The 17487-nt window shown below is 38.8% G+C and overlaps 1 protein-coding gene across 9 annotated transcripts in view; it reads left to right on the forward strand.

Moving 5' to 3' along the window:
- SOX5 (SRY-box transcription factor 5) overlaps positions 1-17487 on the forward strand; it is a 292593-nt gene that overhangs the window by 145348 nt on the left and 129758 nt on the right. For all 9 annotated transcript variants that reach the window (XM_082761276.1, XM_082761277.1, XM_082761279.1 and 6 more), the window contains one exon: positions 1093-1161. In XM_082761276.1, coding sequence (XP_082617402.1) covers positions 1093-1161 — 69 coding nt within the window. The remainder of the gene's footprint in view (positions 1-1092; positions 1162-17487) is intronic.

Below are 17487 nucleotides of genomic sequence, written 5' to 3' on the forward strand. Positions count from 1 at the left end.
AATACTTGCTTAATCTTTTATATGTGGAATTACATGAGCAAGTATTTCTTATGCTAATAGTTTAATAACAGAAATGAAAGAAAATACCTAAAGGGAAAAATGCACAAAATTCCTCTCAGTAAGTATGTATAAATTCCCATCTGACCCTGAGATGTGTACACATACCACAGGGGAATAGCAGTACTCCTTAACTCCTTAATGTTTGTACTTCTGGGCTAGCTATTCATGAGAGTAGAGCTTTTGTGATGACTTGGATGAAAGTTTTTCAAGTTTGCTTTTTCAGTTTGAGGCATATAATGGTTTATCTTCATCAGTTTTCTGAGAACTCTAGTTTGATTACACTGTTGTCTGCATTTTCCTTCACTGTATGCAAAATGTACTTACCTTCCCAGCCATTTAGGAAATGGTGAGAGAGGGTAGAAGTCCTTGTGGAAAACACACATGACTTTGAGAGGAGACAAGTACTACATCCACTTGTGTGGATCTTTCAGCATAGAGCTGTGTAGACTTGCACTCTGCCCCCTTAGTTTCTTTCAGCGGATGTTGTACCCATTGAAGCACAGAGAGTCAAAGTGATTTTCCCATACCTAGTTCCAGTCTCTTTGCATCTGTTTCTACACCAATGAAATACACCCACTGCCTCCTGGGTGTCACATTTCCTCTCGTGGAAAACTTTGAATAGGTGGCACTAAATATAAAAAGAATTTTACTATCCATCCTCCTTTTTTTTTTTTTTTTTTTTGGGGGGGGGGGGGGTGTTCTGCCTTCCCCTACTATTTTCCATCTTCACTGCCAGTATTGTTCTTTTTCCAGCAGGGAAGAGCAGATGAGTGCTCTCTTTTTAGTGACTTCAGTGTGCTGTTTCATATAATGAGAGAGGAGAGATTTTTGCATCAGTCTTCTCCTAACATCCAGGATAGCATTTCCGTAAGATTCCCTTTCACATTAGTATTTGCTGTTGCCACCCACCCTTGAAGGTTTATTAGCTTAACAGCACGGGTTAAAGAACTAGGCAGGGCAGAATATGACTATGCAGCAACTCCATGAATGATTATACATATCTCACATTTCTTCTGTGCACTTTCTCCACAGATTGCAAGACAACAGCAGCAGCTCCTGCAGCAGCAACACAAAATTAACCTTCTTCAGCAACAGATCCAGGTCAGAGACTGCGTCTCCACCCATGCCCCTGTTATCTATTTCCCTTCTGTTCCCCCACGGTTTCCCTCAGCCATTCTTGTCATAGGTGTTTTTTGTTTTGTTTTGTTTTGTTTAAATCTCTGCCAGTGGTTTACATCTTATTTATGGAAAAACACATGAAAATGTTAACTGTCATTAAGCAAAAAAATTCTGTAAGGTCGATTTCTGTAAAGCCTTGTGTGGTTAACACTGAACCTAGAGGGATCAAGAAGCAGATGAGAGAGCAAGGTGGTGTTAGCAAGGGTTTGCTAACTGAAGGGTTAGCAAGGGTTTGCTCTGAAATTGCTCTTCAACTTTAGATCAGGAGTGGCAAAAAAAATGTTGCCAAAAAGTGTTGGATTGGAGTGGATCTCTGACAGCTCTGTTTTTGAGGTTTTGCTGAAGCAGTTATCTTCAGTGATCTATAATCAAATGTCTCTCCTTCCTGCTGCCTGAGGTGCTGAATGTCTGGAAACTTTCAAAACATTGGGTGAAATTATTGTCTGAATGAGAAACTGGTCAAAAGGTTGGTTAGATTCTGGAGAGCAACTGTGAAAATCCTAGGTATCTTCACATTTACTCCTAATAGGAGAAAAAAGTTGTTAACCCAGTGTAACCAGTGAACTTTATTAAACCTCTTTTTCCTTAAAGCATTTGAAAGTTTCTTTTTGTGCCACTGGTTGTATTTCATTACTTCTCTTGCAGGTATATATATGCATAGCCCTGTCTTGTGAACAATGCAAATCAATTTAACAATAAAGTTTTTCAAAGAATAAGAAAGGCAGGGGTAGACATTTTACAGCTATCTAGAGTTATGGTTGAGTTTCTGACTGTTTAAGTATGCAGTTATTTACAGAGCAATGCAAGTCACTGTGGAAGTGGATGTTATGTTCTGTTAGTACAGTAACATCAGGATCTTCCTTCCAAAACATCTCTTTAACATTTTAGAAATAGTTGCATAAAATTATGTGCCACATCCTTAGCTGCTCAATGAAAACATAATTCCCTCAAAATCAGAGGAGTTGTATGGCTTCCCACTAGCCAGAAAACTGGCTGTCATTTCAGAGTGTATTCTTTCATCATCAGGACTTTTGTACTATGAAAAAACTTCTGGGGAAGTTCCGTCCCTCTGTTACAAGGCAACATATGTAAGAAGAGCTTTGTTGTTGAAAATAATTTTGATATTAGAAAGGCCTGGATTGGCCTTGACCTCTGTTTGCTTGGTTGGTTGGTTTTGGTTTGTTTTGGTTTTTTGTTGTTTGTTTTTATTTTTATATTTTTTAAAAAAATTGTGGGAGGGATTTTTCTTTATTGCATTATCTTTAATAAGACTAATAAAGAAAAACAATACAGAATTTCTACCATAGCAAGTAAATTATTTACACTTCTACTATTTAGCTATGAGAGTTATAGAGGAAATTGTTGTATAAGCAGTGAATAAAAGTAAAGTGAAGTAACATAATTTGACCTCAAGCCTTTTAAGTTATAAGGTCTTGTAGATAAGAATGAAGTATGTCTTTTTTAGGGTAGTAGAAAACACCAATTATTGATAATGGGATATAGAGTCTTTCATCTCTTGATCTCTGATCCAAGTTTGACCTAAGTCAGTAGTAAATGAAAGTCAGCTAGCTATCATCTGATACAAGCTGTGAGCCTAAGAAATGATTTGGAGACCTGTCCCAAGGGATTTAGGATGAAATATTGACCCTTTCAAGGTCAGAGTTTCACCTCCAGGGTCCACACAAAGCCCATCAGATCTGGGGCACCCTCCTTTGGGATGGTCACATGATACAGGTCAAGAATTGAACAGGCAGAGAGACAATACTGTCCTCTCATTCCCACAGAGATAATCTATTTGTAGTGAAATTTTGATTATGCTGCCTGCCTCTTAACGGTTCTGTGGTCTGTATCATCTTGTAGTCTTGCAAACCCTAGTTGCAGTCCAATTATTGTTAAATCACTGAGAAAAAAGCATTTTAAAATAACAATAATAATAACACTGTCAATGAATACAAAGCAATACATTTCTTCTCAGTTGCATGCTTAGTTGACTGTTGTCAGAGCAAAGCAGCAATTCCTGAAGAAATATGCCATTTTATATAAATGGAGACAATGAAAGCACCCCAACATGCCCATGTTTAAAATGGTTGGTGAGTTTACAATCAGGTTATGGTGGGTGGAACAAAACTGTGACATGAAGGTAGCTGGGAGTTCAGATTTTCTGACCTTCCTGTAATTAATCTGAGGCTTCTGTCACATTGTCCCAGAGTTTTTAAATAGCATTAGATTTATTGACAGGGAAATATTCCTACAAAGTCTGGATAACTGTTTGACTTATGTGCAATTGAATGATTAGGCTGCAGTTATGAACACAACCTATTTATGACAAAGGATTCATTTTACTTGAGCCAATTTTTTCTAATCTTGTAAGAGTTGCCATAATTCCAAATAAATTATTACACGAAAAAAAAAATCACTATTGAAATAATGTATTGAAAACATAATACCTTAAGGTTAAAAAAAAAAAAAATACAGCCTGGCTGACCCCATGATTTATGACTCTTTTCTCTAAGAGCGCTAACTTGGAAACATTTCCCCCTCTCCTTAGCCCAGCATACAGTCAGTCACCAATATGCACGCAATACATAAGCAGAGAGAGGTTGCAATGTACCTCGCCTCCTTAGAGAACTACAAATGCTGAGTATAACTACATCTCAATTAAACTAGCCACTTGTGTGATGCTGAGGAAAGATGCCTTAGATACTTGAGCATAGAAGGATGTACCTGGCACATGAGTGTCTAATTGACATTATGTCTTTTTCAAATCCATCCCTTCTGAACTAACTGGAAAGAGGTTTCATTAACACAGACCAGCAGCTTGTCTTTGTCTAGGGAGTTAAGTAAAAGGTAATGCTAAATGGGAGAAAAGTTGCTGATGAGATTAAAATCAAGAATCCATATAACCTCATAATGCTAAAACGTGATTTATACAAGATTTTATGTTTTGGCAAATTGTTATAATAATTTTTATCTGCTTTTTGGGATGCTCCACACCTAGTTTGTGAAGGGGGTTTAGTTTCTCTGAATAATGAATTCAACCTTCTCCCATCTTATTTTATGCTACTTTGGAATGCATTCTCGCATGCACACTGCTTTCAGTCCTGTTTCATCTTCATGTGTAGTTTCTGCCTGCAGAATCTTTAGGATCTTCTGTCCTGCACAGCTTGGTCTTGTTATTTTAACCAGAACTGAAACTTAAATTTGTATTTTGTTCTGTTTGCTCTCATGCATCAACAGCCTTGAAGATTTCAGTCCATATTTTTGAATAGCTCTGTAGTGATATGCAGCTGTAGAACAGACTGAGGAAAGGACATGTAGACACGAAGTATTGCTCAGTGAGTTATTGGACGAAATCTGGTTTTCTCTTTCAAGGCCTTAGGGGATCTCACAACATCACCTCCCTGTCTTCCTCTGTGAGCAGACAAGTGATTTCCTGGTATTCTTTTAAACGTGTTGCAGTCTGGGGCTCCATAGCTGTCTCATCAAGTGGGCAGAGAGTGAAAGAAACTTGAAGACTAGATGCTGCTTTTTCATGGTTCTGAGCTGGTCCCCAGTACAGGCAATGAGCACACTTGCCTTGAAGAGTGTCTTTGAGATGCAAAGTTTTGTGCCATGGTACAGTATATACCTTCCACTTGCTCAGAGAAATAAGTCTAGCCTAGGTTGAAGGTTGAATAGTTTGCTTTGAAGCTCAGTGACAAAAGTCGCTTTAATTGAACTATAAATGAAATGCAGTTGTTAAAATTCATAAAGCAATTCATATTCAGTAGGGCATGGTTGGTAAAATAGGTCAACCTTGCAGCTCATATTGTGATAAAACCAATGTTGCTAATCTCACTATTTTGTATAAAACACTGACAGTGTTTTTTGTTGTTGGTTTTTTTTTTTGTCCTCAAGCCGCAGCTCTTGGAGTCATGTGATGACAAAAATGCCAGCTTTCATTTATTCAAAATGTAAATTTCCAACTCTCATATTTTCAGGCAAAACTTGAAACCATGAACACTACAAATTCCAAAATTAGAAGGCAAACAAAACGGAGGCCAAATGTTGTTTTTTAAACTGTTCTGATTTTTAGTCAAAATTTTTTTTGGAGAGCCCAGCTTAAGATCTTGGAACACTTCAGGTTGCCAATAATGTAAAATTAAGATCTCGAAGCAGCAAGTAGCAGCAGTGCTGCTTTACAGTGTCTCTAGCACTTGGGCCTTGATCTTGTTTGACTTTGTAGTTTTACACTGTCAGTACTTGGTTACTAATTTGTATTAAGTTGTGGGCAATGTAATTAGCCCAAGAACTGAGTGCTATCTGAAACTTGAGGGCAATTCCTGCCAGACAGCAATCATTTGATGACTCTGTGTTTTTGTAATACAGGGTTCTTGCTTTCCTTCAGAAAAAGAGACTTGTCAAAAGATGTTCTGAGGGGACACCTTTTCTGTTGAAAATAAGGCTCTGAAGAACGCATGGATTATGACTAAGTTCTGATGCATCTCTAGGAAGCCGTGTGTGCGGCCTGCGCCATGGGCCAGGCAGGCTGTGACTTCTGCTTGGTGCCTGGCCAAGCTCCAGGCAGCTCCAGGGCCTGGTGGCACCTGGCAGGCTTGCCCCAGTCCTCCAGAGGCAGGCTCCCAGGTGAAATGCTCACCCAGGCCTGGATGGGCTTGAGCTCTGGAGGTGGCTTGTCTGGCAGGGACTGTGGGCACCACCACCCTCCAGACTCCATGTCTCTTTAGGTTACAAACTTCCTGTCTTTTCTGCATCCCTTAGCTGCCCTGGGTGTCCTCCCGGCTCCAAATAAGGCTTTCTTCCGAGAGCATGGATACGTATTTCCATACTACCCACCCATTGTCAGCTGGCAGTGTCCCTTTCCCCATGAGTTGCATTGGTAGATGGTGAGGCCTGGCTGCTCTAATATGTTACCAAATCTGAACATTCCCATTCTCATTAAGTTCTGAGGTTTAAGGTGTTGTTCCAGTTTGGAATGTAATAAAATCTTGAACACTTGGAATTTTCTGCAAGATGCTTAGTTGCTTTTGTTGCCAGATCTATTTTTCAAAATCTAGCTATATTTTGGGGGGGAGGAAAGAAGGATTTGATTTCTGAGTTACACAGAAGTTCAGAAAAATATTTCTTATGCCTAAAATGCCAAGTTAGAAATGACACAGTTGTTATTGTCAAAACTTTCCACACACAAAGAGGCTCTGGTTTGATTCCAGCCTCCCAAAGCACTGGTAAGGAGACCTGCTTCCACAGTGCTTTAGATACCGTAATTTACACATACAGTTATCTGTGGAGACAATTTTTCTGTTGTTTAGATTTGTTGTTGATTTTGAAATGCTCAGGTGAGCAATCATCTGTTATCCAGAACTGGCTGGTTGATGTTCAGGCCTGTTTGCATTCTCTTTGTGCGAGAAAACATTGAGATTTTGATTAGCATGGTAACAGATGAAATTTAGTTGTAAAAAGTATGAGTTGACACAAGGAGACACTGACTGTTTGAATTTACATGAAGAAATCTGGAGATTTGTTCCCTGCCCCAACAAGTTTGCACTCTAAATTATAACTTCCAGCACAGCTCATTGTTTCATTTTCTGTGTTTGGCTGGAAAGCAAACTCCAGCAGGCCACTCCGTGGGCTAAATACTTGGAGTAGTTTGTGCCTATGATTTGGAGGGTAGAGATCCTTGCCCTCAGTTCTTGCTCTGCTAGTGTTTACTCAGTGCAGCCTTAAGGACTTGTGAAATCTCTTTCTTGCTCCCTAGCTGCTTATATGCCTGTAACCCAGATTTCTGTAGGAGACTTTAAAGGGTCGTAGATGATGAATCCTTCACTCAAGACACAAAAATGAGCAACCACTACACAAGTGGTTGGTTACAGATTTAGTAATGATTGTTACTTCTGTATTATCGTTTTGCCTGGGAATTTTGATTTTCTCAGAAGTCAGTGACAGCAGAGCAGTGCTTCATGGTGCTACGACCCCTTTGCAAGCCATTGCACAGCAGAACAGTATTAGTTCTTCTGTAATTAGAGTCCTTTTTGCATATCAGAGAGAGGTGAGGACAAAAGGTTTCCCTGGTAGACAATAAAGCTGTTGAAGTGAGGGCCTGATCCAACTCCCACTGAACATAGTGAAAAGGCTCTTATTCATATTAGTGGGAGTTTAATGAGACCTTTCTTCAGTAGGAAACTGTGAGAAAGTATCTTCCTTCTCACTCTGCAAAATGTTTTCAGAACAGGCTCCGTCCACTGAGCCGGTTTGTTTTTTTTTGTTTTGTTTTTTTGCCAGTGTGGATATGACGAGCTGTGACTGCACAGTCAAACCAAACAGGCTCATAGATAGGTTGGGGACATTTTGTCCAAATTCATCATGTGTCAGGAGCAGCTGTTTTCCTGAAACTTATAAACATGGGCATACTGGATTTAGTGAGACAGGACCAAGAAGGAGTCACGCTGCAGCCTTTCCCATGACTTTGCAACCTCTTCCCAAACAACTGAGGTTGCCGGCAAAGAGGCTAAACAATTGTTTCTCACAAAAGCGCTGCAGCTGATGTCCTATCAGCTATCAGAATAACTCGCCTGTCCCTTGAGCAGGGAAAAGCCCCTGGGAAATTAATTATTCGAAAAAGCAAAACAAAACAAAATTTTAAAAAAAAAAAAAGAGAGAGAGAGAGAGAGATGAGGTTTGGGGAGGAGATAGGAAAAGGGGAGGAGTAAGAAGAAAAATCTAGGCTAGAAGTCAGAATGAGCTAATTAGTTCTTGAGTTCAGCAAATAACGTATGTGTTTTGCTGAAGGATATGATGCATGCACTTTAAAGTAACCTATGGGTCTTCACTAGCTTCCATTACCCAAAAAGTTAAGTCATATAAAAGACTGCAGCTTGATGATCTGTTTAGCTGCACTTATTTATGTGCAGAGGAGCATTTTCCACTGATATACCACAGTTTTACTCCCAAAAATTATCTCAATACCAAGCATCTTCTTCAGTCCCTGGCCTCTCCTACATTCTTACATAACCCAAATTTGCTGACTGGCATAATTGCACCAATGCATGCAAGGAAAATCTGTGGGATTTGTGTAAACTTTAATTTATTACGATTGCAAGAGTATGCTTTCATCAGATAAACCGGCTTGTTGCCTATGCTGAGCTACACGATTACAACACTTGCTGATAATGAAGTTTTCTCCAGTGTCAGAAGTCCAAACGTTCAGAACTTATGAATTTGTTTTAAACTTCATGACCTTTTTTCTTGTAATTTTAGCTTTTTGTCTTAATTTCCTTTTTTGTTACTGAGATTTTCATATTTTCTTGCACAGTCAGAAGGGAGGGGCAGAAACTTATTTTTATTTAAAAGTAACAAAAATACTCCAGCAGCTTGGACTGTAAGAAAAATACCAACAGACGTCAGAACTGGCAACATTTTAGGCAAAGGCCTTATCTTGGTCTCTTCCTCCCCTAAGCAAATGCTGTCTCTGAGACCTCTTTACAGTGCCCTGTCTTTCTTTGCTTTTTCAGACCCCCTCTCTAATTTCAGCATCTCTGAGGTTCACCCCACAATTTTTCCCCATCTTTCTTCTTCTAGCTCTCTGACATTGTGATCTTCCTTATGCAGCTGCCCACCCTTTTCTTCATCTGCTTCTCCTTTCTGCCAGCTCTCTCCTTTTTTTTTTTTTTTTAATTCCTCCCTTGTCAATATTTCCATGATCATTTAATGGTTTTGATTAGAGTTTTATTGGCTATAGAGTACATATGTCATTTTGCAAATGTTTTTGTTCAAAATGTGTGAGGTGGTGGACCTGTGCATGTGTGAGCTATGTTCGCGTTCATGTACCCATGCAGGTATTTATGCAGCATGCAGCAGAGGTACAGGAGCAGAAAGTACCACAGTAGTTTGAGTAAGTAGCTTGGGAAGCTGAATGTGAACTCTTTATAGCTGTGATCTTGGCCAAATGGACTGTGTGCAGTCATGAGCACTTCTGTTGTGCAGCCAAAAAAGGCTGTCACTGCTGCCTCTGCAGTAAGGTAAAGCAGGAGATAACAATAAATTTTTTACTGCTGGCTGGCGGAGGTGTTTAGGATGTGTTTTCTTTATATCTTCATCCGCCCCTAATTGAAGATGCTTTAAAATTGAATGACTAGCAGTCAAAACGTGTTTGCTTCAAGCTGAGAAGAAAAATGCTGGTGTCTCTGCTTCCAAACTGATTGCGCTTTGTACACAACTGACAGCCACAGTCACTTTGAGTGACTGATAAGTGGGAAGCTTTGCCACTTATCAAGGAATGCACGCTGAAAAGAAAGGACTGGAGCCGTTCAGATGCTTTGGCATGTTCAAAATAACATCTCACATCAGTCAGACTCAGAGGCACTAGGAGACATTTCAAAATAAACTTTATATCTATCTATCTATCTAGAGGCAAAGATTCAATTTAACAGACAAATCACTGTGTGGCATCACATTGGCTCTGAAAACGAGAACATCGTTATAATGGTCACCAGTTGCAAAATGACTCAGCTACGTAAGTTGAGAGCAATTATTGTAGGGTCTCACCCCCCAAAACAAACCTAGATTTGAAAATTCACTACTACATATCATTCTAGTGATTTCTATAAATTGGGGGTTTTCACCTGTGTTTTTTGCCAAGCAATATTTGACTTATGTATCATGTTGACAGCCTGAAGGATCCCAAAGATAATGAAACTCAGCCAAATTCTGATGTTATTTATTTCTTCTTCAGTTTTATGGAATATATTTGGGATTCCGTAGCATTAACTAAAATTAGAAATGGGTTTTAAGGTTACATAGGAGTTGCTACACTTTTCAATGATAATTGCATGAACAGAAAACGGAACTTCGATAAAGGTTTGGTGATACTAATATTACCAAATTGTGACCTGCAGGAACTGAGGCATGAAAGTACATTTTCTTGTATTGACTCCAGTAATGGCAGAAGTACCAGCCAGTGTATGGTTTGGCTGATCTACTGGAGGTAATAATTTTCAGCCTATTTTAAGAAGCATTATAGGAGTTAACCTGTTAGAATTCTCCCTGCAAACATTGTGTAGAAATACAAGGACATGTAGAGCTGAGATGTGATGTGGGTCTTCTTGTAAAGCAGTAGAACAAGTAGATGTAAGGAAGTGCGTATAATTTCCTAAATTGGAATTTGAACAGGAGAGGCATAGTGTTGACTCATGTCCCCTAGTAACACAAACAAAAAAAAAAAGTTATCATGACTGCTACCTGGTTTGCAACTCTTGTCCTAGCAACACTGGCAGTGTTGCTGTATAAGGGCCGTTATATATATGCTATGATTCTAAGCACTGCATCTGAGCATCTGATTCTGCCCAGCTTCTTGTATCTAAAAGGGTTCTTTTTCTAACCAAAGTGGTTATATTTGAAATACAGGTTATGTTTGACATTCTGGAGTTGCTACCAGCTCTTATACCTCCATTATCAAGAGAGAGAAATTTGAGGATCATTTAGTTTCTGCTGGCAATGACTTGCTTTTCTGATTCATCTCTTGCCATGTTAAGTGGTCACGACTTCATTTTGACAGCTCATTCAAAATAGAGTACTTCAAGCTCTGCTGGAATAATGGTTCAAAATGATTCATAGGGAAGAGTGTGGTTCCACCTACTGAATCAACACCGCTGTCTTCATCACTTCGGATTTTCCTCAGACATCTGTCTGGTGATGCCTTACCCTGCATAGTTCAGGAGACAAGATGAGCTCACCGTTGGTGGTAATAGCATGCAAGAGGCCAGCAGAAACTATTTTGCTTTTCTTGTCCACTTTCTGCCAGCTATATGAATTGTACCATATACATTAAAGTGGAGGGCAGTTACTTATGCTTGGTATTTGTAAGAACAGTAGATTAAACAGTGTAATCACTTTAGGGTAAAGATTGAAGAGGCAATTGAGTGAAGCCTGATTTAGAAGATGGAGAGGGAAGGGTGCAGTTGTCTAGTGGAAGTCTCTTATGAGCAAAGATGAACTGGAGAGTTACAGATCTCGTAACTCTCAGTCTTGATTTTGCATATTGTACTTTGTAAGTATCTAAGGTCAACTTCCACAGAAGAAAGTTGAGTAAAATGTATAATGGGTAAATAATTGTAAGGAAAGTTTTCAGATTTTTGTCCAAATTGGACAGAAATATTCTTTGAAGAGGATAAGAAGTATACATCAGAGTTTCTTGTACTTAGAAGTCAAAGAATTTGAAGTTCCAGGGCAAACATTTAAAAAGAAAAAAAAAAAAGAAAAAAAAAAAAGAAAAGAAACTAAAGTGAATAAGGTCATAATAAGAACTGAAAGGAACAAATTTAATTTACAGTACTTGGAGTTTATAAGTATTTGACACATTTGAAATATGTGTATTACCAAATAGATTTTATCAGGTTTGACTACTCTGAAAGATAACTGACAGCATTCAGCACATTATTTTAAAGTTGAAACTTGGTTAGTTTCAACAAAATTGCTCATAGGCAGCAATTTAAAATGGATTTGGAAAGAAATGATAAAGAGATTTCTATACTTCTGTATGCTGTAAAAATTGTATACAAAGAAATACATTAGCTCGATAATGAAGAGAGGTCTTTGAAAACTAAAAGTGGCAGAATTAGGTTCAATGGGTATCTTTATTTTATTACCATACATCTCCGTTATGCATATTGAATAAGAACTGGTATCCTGGGGGAGCAGAATTACATGATAATGTAATTGTAGATCGCACTCACAAGAGCGAAAAATTAAAGTTATGTGGACAACCTTAATTCTGGCATTCCCTAACTTTCGAGTCCTTGACATTTCATTCAAAGTAGTGCTATTTAAACTGTGCTTCTGCGTGTTTTTGATAGCCCTGAAAGCACATACTGCTGATATACCAACCACCTGTAATACAACGTCAGCACCGTTTGAACCCTCAAGTGTCAGCATGGGAGAAGTGCCAGTGTCATTTGAGTTACAGGAGATATATACATTGATATGTTCTCCTATGTTAGCAGGAGAAAAGTTACCTGGCTGTGTGGGTAAGAGCCCATGTTATGATGCTTCTCTCTTTCCATATCTCGATCCCTCTCTCCCTCTTTCCCTCTCTTTCTCTCTCTCTCCATCAAATTAGAGAAGAATATTTTATATTGCTGTCCTCAGAAAGGAAGACTGATTACATTGGTGCCTTTGTTGAATCTGGGCTCGCTATATCGAAAATGGAGTTTGATGTTTTCTTTTCAATGCCCTCCACTTGCTCCCCCCTTTCTCCCTCAGTGGGTTTGGGACCAAACTGATTATCATCACAAGTTACCACTAATCGATACTTTCCTCCTAATTTACCACAATCATTATATTTTAGCAACATAATGGAGGCTGACGGTATAGAATTAAAAGTCATAGATCTTTTAGTTGAGGTGTCTCTTTTTCTGAGTATTTGGTGGAAACCTGTTGAAGCATTTAGCCCTGTAAAGCTCTGTGTAGTTACAGTTTATTTTCTTATCTTTCACGTTGTTTGTAGAATTGTGTTTGCAGTTTCAGTATGACTGAGCTGCAGTGCATCAGTGAGTTTTTTCTTATATATATACTGTATGTAATGAGTTTGAATTTCTTTGCATCCTGAAGAATCACTTAAGTATAAATTAAGAATCATTTTCATTTTTTTTAACTCAGGAGTCAGAATTTGGAGTCCAGGAACAAGTAAGCATATATACAACAACTTATCGATTACATTCACACCTTATACACGGAACTAAGCCACCTTAATAGCCATAAACACACATAGGTGCATATTTTCATGCATGCATTTGGAACGCCCTGATTCAGATAGCAATTAAAAACTTGATTAATTATGTACACGTGAAATTCTAATGTCTCTAAAGGATTTAAAGAGGAAGGAATCAGGATGTTTTCCATGTGGGCACCACAGGTTGTTAATACTTACCAAATTGTAGCTGATCTTAGAACTTTTTTCAAGAGTTTATGAATTCTTCAGCTCTGTTGACAGTTCCTCTTCAGCTGAAATCATGGCAAACTAATAGAACACCTAATTTAGATCAAGGCGTTGATGATCTCAGTGTTTCCCAGTGATGCAGAGAGGCTGATGCATGCACTGAGATACAAAGTAAGCAAGAATGGATTCAAATTATTTGCAATTAGAAAACTTGAAAAAAAATAAAACTTTCAAGCTTTCCTCTTTTCCACTTCTGTGATTCTTTGGATGGCTCTGTAACTGGAGACTCAGCTCTGAAGGATGCCTCTATTTTTCTGCAGAACCTGGTTCTGGCAGCAGCAGGTTTCCCTGGGTACGATAGCTCCCTAGTGACTTGTTAAACGCAGGTGTTTCTTTGTCATTGTGATCGGAAGCAAAGTTCTGGAGAGCTGGTACATTGTAGTTGCTGGAGTTAGAGTTATGCTGCTTTTCTGGTATTCTTTACTTGAGATGAAAGGCAAATTTGAAACGCATATTTTCAAGAATTTTAGCTTAGTGTGTCATGAGTTTCAGGGTGTTATTTAAGTCTACTTTCCTTGTTTTATTTCGTATTGCATAGTTACAAAATTCTTGTGGGTACAAGTAGAATAAAGAAATTCACAGTGTAATCAATTTACTGGCATAAAATTCTGTATTCTGTGGAAATAATATTTACGCTTCTTATTTAAAAAGAAATGCATCAATTTTAGGTATTTTTACATCCCCTTCAGATATTGAGTGGGTTTGTTGAAATCACAAGTTTGTCTCTGCATCTTTTGTGAGGGTTGTATGAGCTCAGTATCCTCTTAGCAGAAACTCTTGCTAAGGCCCCATGGGAGGAAAATTGTCCATTGTGTTCTTTTGAAAGCAGGCTGTCTTTTTTCCTGGAGCTGGGCTCAAGCAAGTTTATTCTTCCACTCAGGGATATCTTAGGAGGTTCCTGTCCTTTCTGGTGCCTAGGAAGCAGAGCTCAGATACGTATATTGTATTTGTTGCCATCATATAATCTGTGCAACTTCCCTTCAGATATAAAGAATTATGCTTTCCCCAGCTGTTCATTTGATAGGATTCTAGCCCTTCATTTAGAGAAAACTGTGCTTCTCCAATTCACATTGTTTGAACCATGGCCTCTCTTCTATACCTATTGTTTGTTTTGTCTTTTTTTGTTGTGCGTAACAGGTGTTTCTTTCATACAGCCAAGGCAGCAAGGCAAGGGCTTCCTTTATGGCAGATCTCTTGAGACTTTGATTAAACTCTTCTTTGTGATAATAATGCCACTGCCTTTAATTGAATTGCACATGTAATCTGTATTCGCACAAATGCCCTCCGTCTCTTTGCCCTCGTTGGTGAAGTCTGTCTCTCTTTTGGTACGTGTGTTTGCCTTTTCTCCTGTCTTTTGCCACAGACCTGATTCCTTTTTACTTTCCCAATACTGCATGCACTCCCCTCTGAGCCTGGATGCAGCCATGGGAATGGTTTAAAAAGAGCAAAATGTTCTGCAGAAAAAAACTGTCTTTTTTTCCAGTGTTTCCCCTTGCTGCCCACACACATATTGCCATACAGTTGGGAAAACCTTCCTCAGTGTTTCTGAAGGGGGAACCAAGGATTGGGAGCTAGGCACTTGTTCTGCATCTGCTGAGCACATCTCAGTCCAGTGTGTTATAGGTAGCACAGACCTTGTCTGTCCTGTCCGTCTTTTTTCTTTCACAGCCTTAACTGTGGTTGAGGAGAGCACACTGCTAAAAACCAGGTTTCCTGCCTTAGGCATGGGAATGCATTTGGGATGTCTGATCCATTGTGGCAAGTGCTTTGGTGCATTGTAAGGAGAAGGTACATGTAAATCAGTACCTCATGGTACCAATATCTGATCATGTTTCTAGTTTTTGTTTAGAATGGAACTTCCGTACTCTCCGGTATGATCCTCTTGACTCTCTAGTTGTTAAGGCATTTCCAGAGAAGCAATGCAAGCCAAAAGTCAAAGGCTAGTACTGTATTTCTTAGAAGCTCAGTTGGCCCGTGCTGTTCAAGTATCCTGATGAAATGTTGCTCCCCTATAATACATTGTTCTCATGCCCTTCTTTTTATGCCAGGACATTTATTGGTTACAAGCCCTGGAGGTGAACAGATACAAATGTGTCAGTAAGAAGAGATGTAATGTATGCCCTGGGAACTGTGCCAAATGATTAAGAATATAGGTGTAATGATTTACAGGGTAAGCAAAGCCTCCAGAGAACACTGCATCTATACAGGCTGTCCTGTGAATCTGCACAAGTGGAGTAACTTGCATCATTTCAGTCTTTCATTTTAACTAGAGTTAATACATACATGGGGAGCTATGGATGGACTCTCGCATTCAGCTTGAGACCCACATTCTGCTGGTGGCTTTCTGTTGTTTTGATAAGTTGGTAGAAATTCTGAAATGTCATCTGCTGTGCCTTGAGAACCCATCTATAGAAAGTGTGTTTTTTTTCTCCTGGTGCAGACTCACCGGTAGTTAAAATGGCAGGGGTATCAGCACAGTTGAGACATGACACTAGTGCTGTATCTATTTTAGTGCCCAACTTAGTGGCAGTGGCAGCATCTGTGAAAAATACAGAGATAACTGTCAGAAAGAGTGTTTGAAGGGCATTTAATTTATAAATGTTAACCCCTCCTCATACTGCTATTTGCTTTATCATGCAGTAGTTAACACTGGAAGATGAGACTTTAATAATGGCATATAATATGGTTTCCTAAATTGTTTTTTTCTCTTAAAATACATTGTCTTTGCACTAGGTAGGTAAGCACTAACAATAAGTGTAGTTCAATATATTATTTGACTCAAAACGCATTAGTTTTTGTTGTTGTTTTTTTTTTTTTTTTTTTTTCCTAATCACATCATAGATGGCAGGGGCCTGAAATTCCCTCCTCCTGTGCTAGTATAAAACATCATAAAATCAGAACATGCACATTTACAGCCACTTTGTGCTGGCATAAAGATAAATCAATGAGATGCAGAAGAGGCAATGATGTAACAATTTCATCAGGTCCCACACAGTTCCTTCTCTGTGTTAATTTCCTTTATGTTCAAGGAACCCAAGCCACTGTTTTAATAACTAAATGCAAAAAATTGACATTTTATTAAAAACAACAAAAAAAAAACTATTCTAAAAGCAACCACTTCTGAAGTTCAGGCATGCAAACATAGCTCACACGCAGCTCTTGTTAGAGTATGTAGGCAATTTCTAGAAGCCTCACACCCACGTTGCTTTCAGCCATCATCCATCTCCCCATTCCTTCAGGAGGAGCCCTTTTGTGCGAGGTTAAGCCTTCTTTCCACCAACAGGGGACTTGAGGAGGCTCCCTTGGAAGCTTGTCATTGCTGTTCTTGGATTTCACAAGACAGTGATGCTTCTTGAGACATGTATGAAGCTCACCTGCCCAGAAGGATTGCTACTCAACAGTCTGCTTTAAGACGGCTTTGCATGCGAAAGACTGATTTTCTTCGTTTTGGGACTATTGCTCAATGGAAATGTCAGAAATATGGAAGGATAAATACCGAGTTACATTAAAAAGAGAAAAAAAAAGAGCTCTGAAATTATCTTCTGGCTCCATGTTTTCTGAGGTTTTGCATTAGCGGGGACGAAGTCACGGTGTGTTGACACAGTCTAATGTGCAATGACATAATACCTGGAATATGGAGACAGCAAGAGGCACAAAATCAAACTTATCTGAGTTTTCACAGGAAAAGAAGGGATTAAACTTTGCTGGTTAAAATATGGATTTTTTTTTTTTTTAAATAAAAACTATCCTAGTTCGATTGAGATAAACCTACTCAGATCTAATTCTATCCAGTCCCTGGGAAAAGTGGGCCTTAAGATGTTGAGCCTATTTGCCCAATCCTTTTTTTTAGAAATAAAGATTAGGGTAGGAAGTTTGGTCCTTATCTCTAAGGTTCTTACTGCTTCAGAAGGAAACTGAAATACTTACATGAAGGACACTTTCTTGAATTTGTGATTTGTCTTCACTCAGATTACTTCAGAAAGCTTTGTCATTGTAGATTTCCCACAATGCTTGGCTATTTTTGTTTTATATATCTTAGAGGAACTATGATAAATTGTTGTTACAGCCTATTAAATAGTAGAAAGAGATGTCAGAAGGCTCTGGTGATTTAAAATTCAAATGTTAATGCGTGTGCATGTTCCAGAAGCATCAACCCCCTTTTCGTAACTGCTAGGTGTGATTCTTCTCTACCTTTTGAACCCATGTGGTTAGTTATAGCTCTGAAAAATAACATTCAATCACTATATTCTACTGGCATT

This window comes from Aythya marila, assembly GCF_965140915.1.
Source record: "Aythya marila genome assembly, chromosome: 1".
Taxonomy (NCBI): Eukaryota; Metazoa; Chordata; class Aves; order Anseriformes; family Anatidae; genus Aythya; species Aythya marila.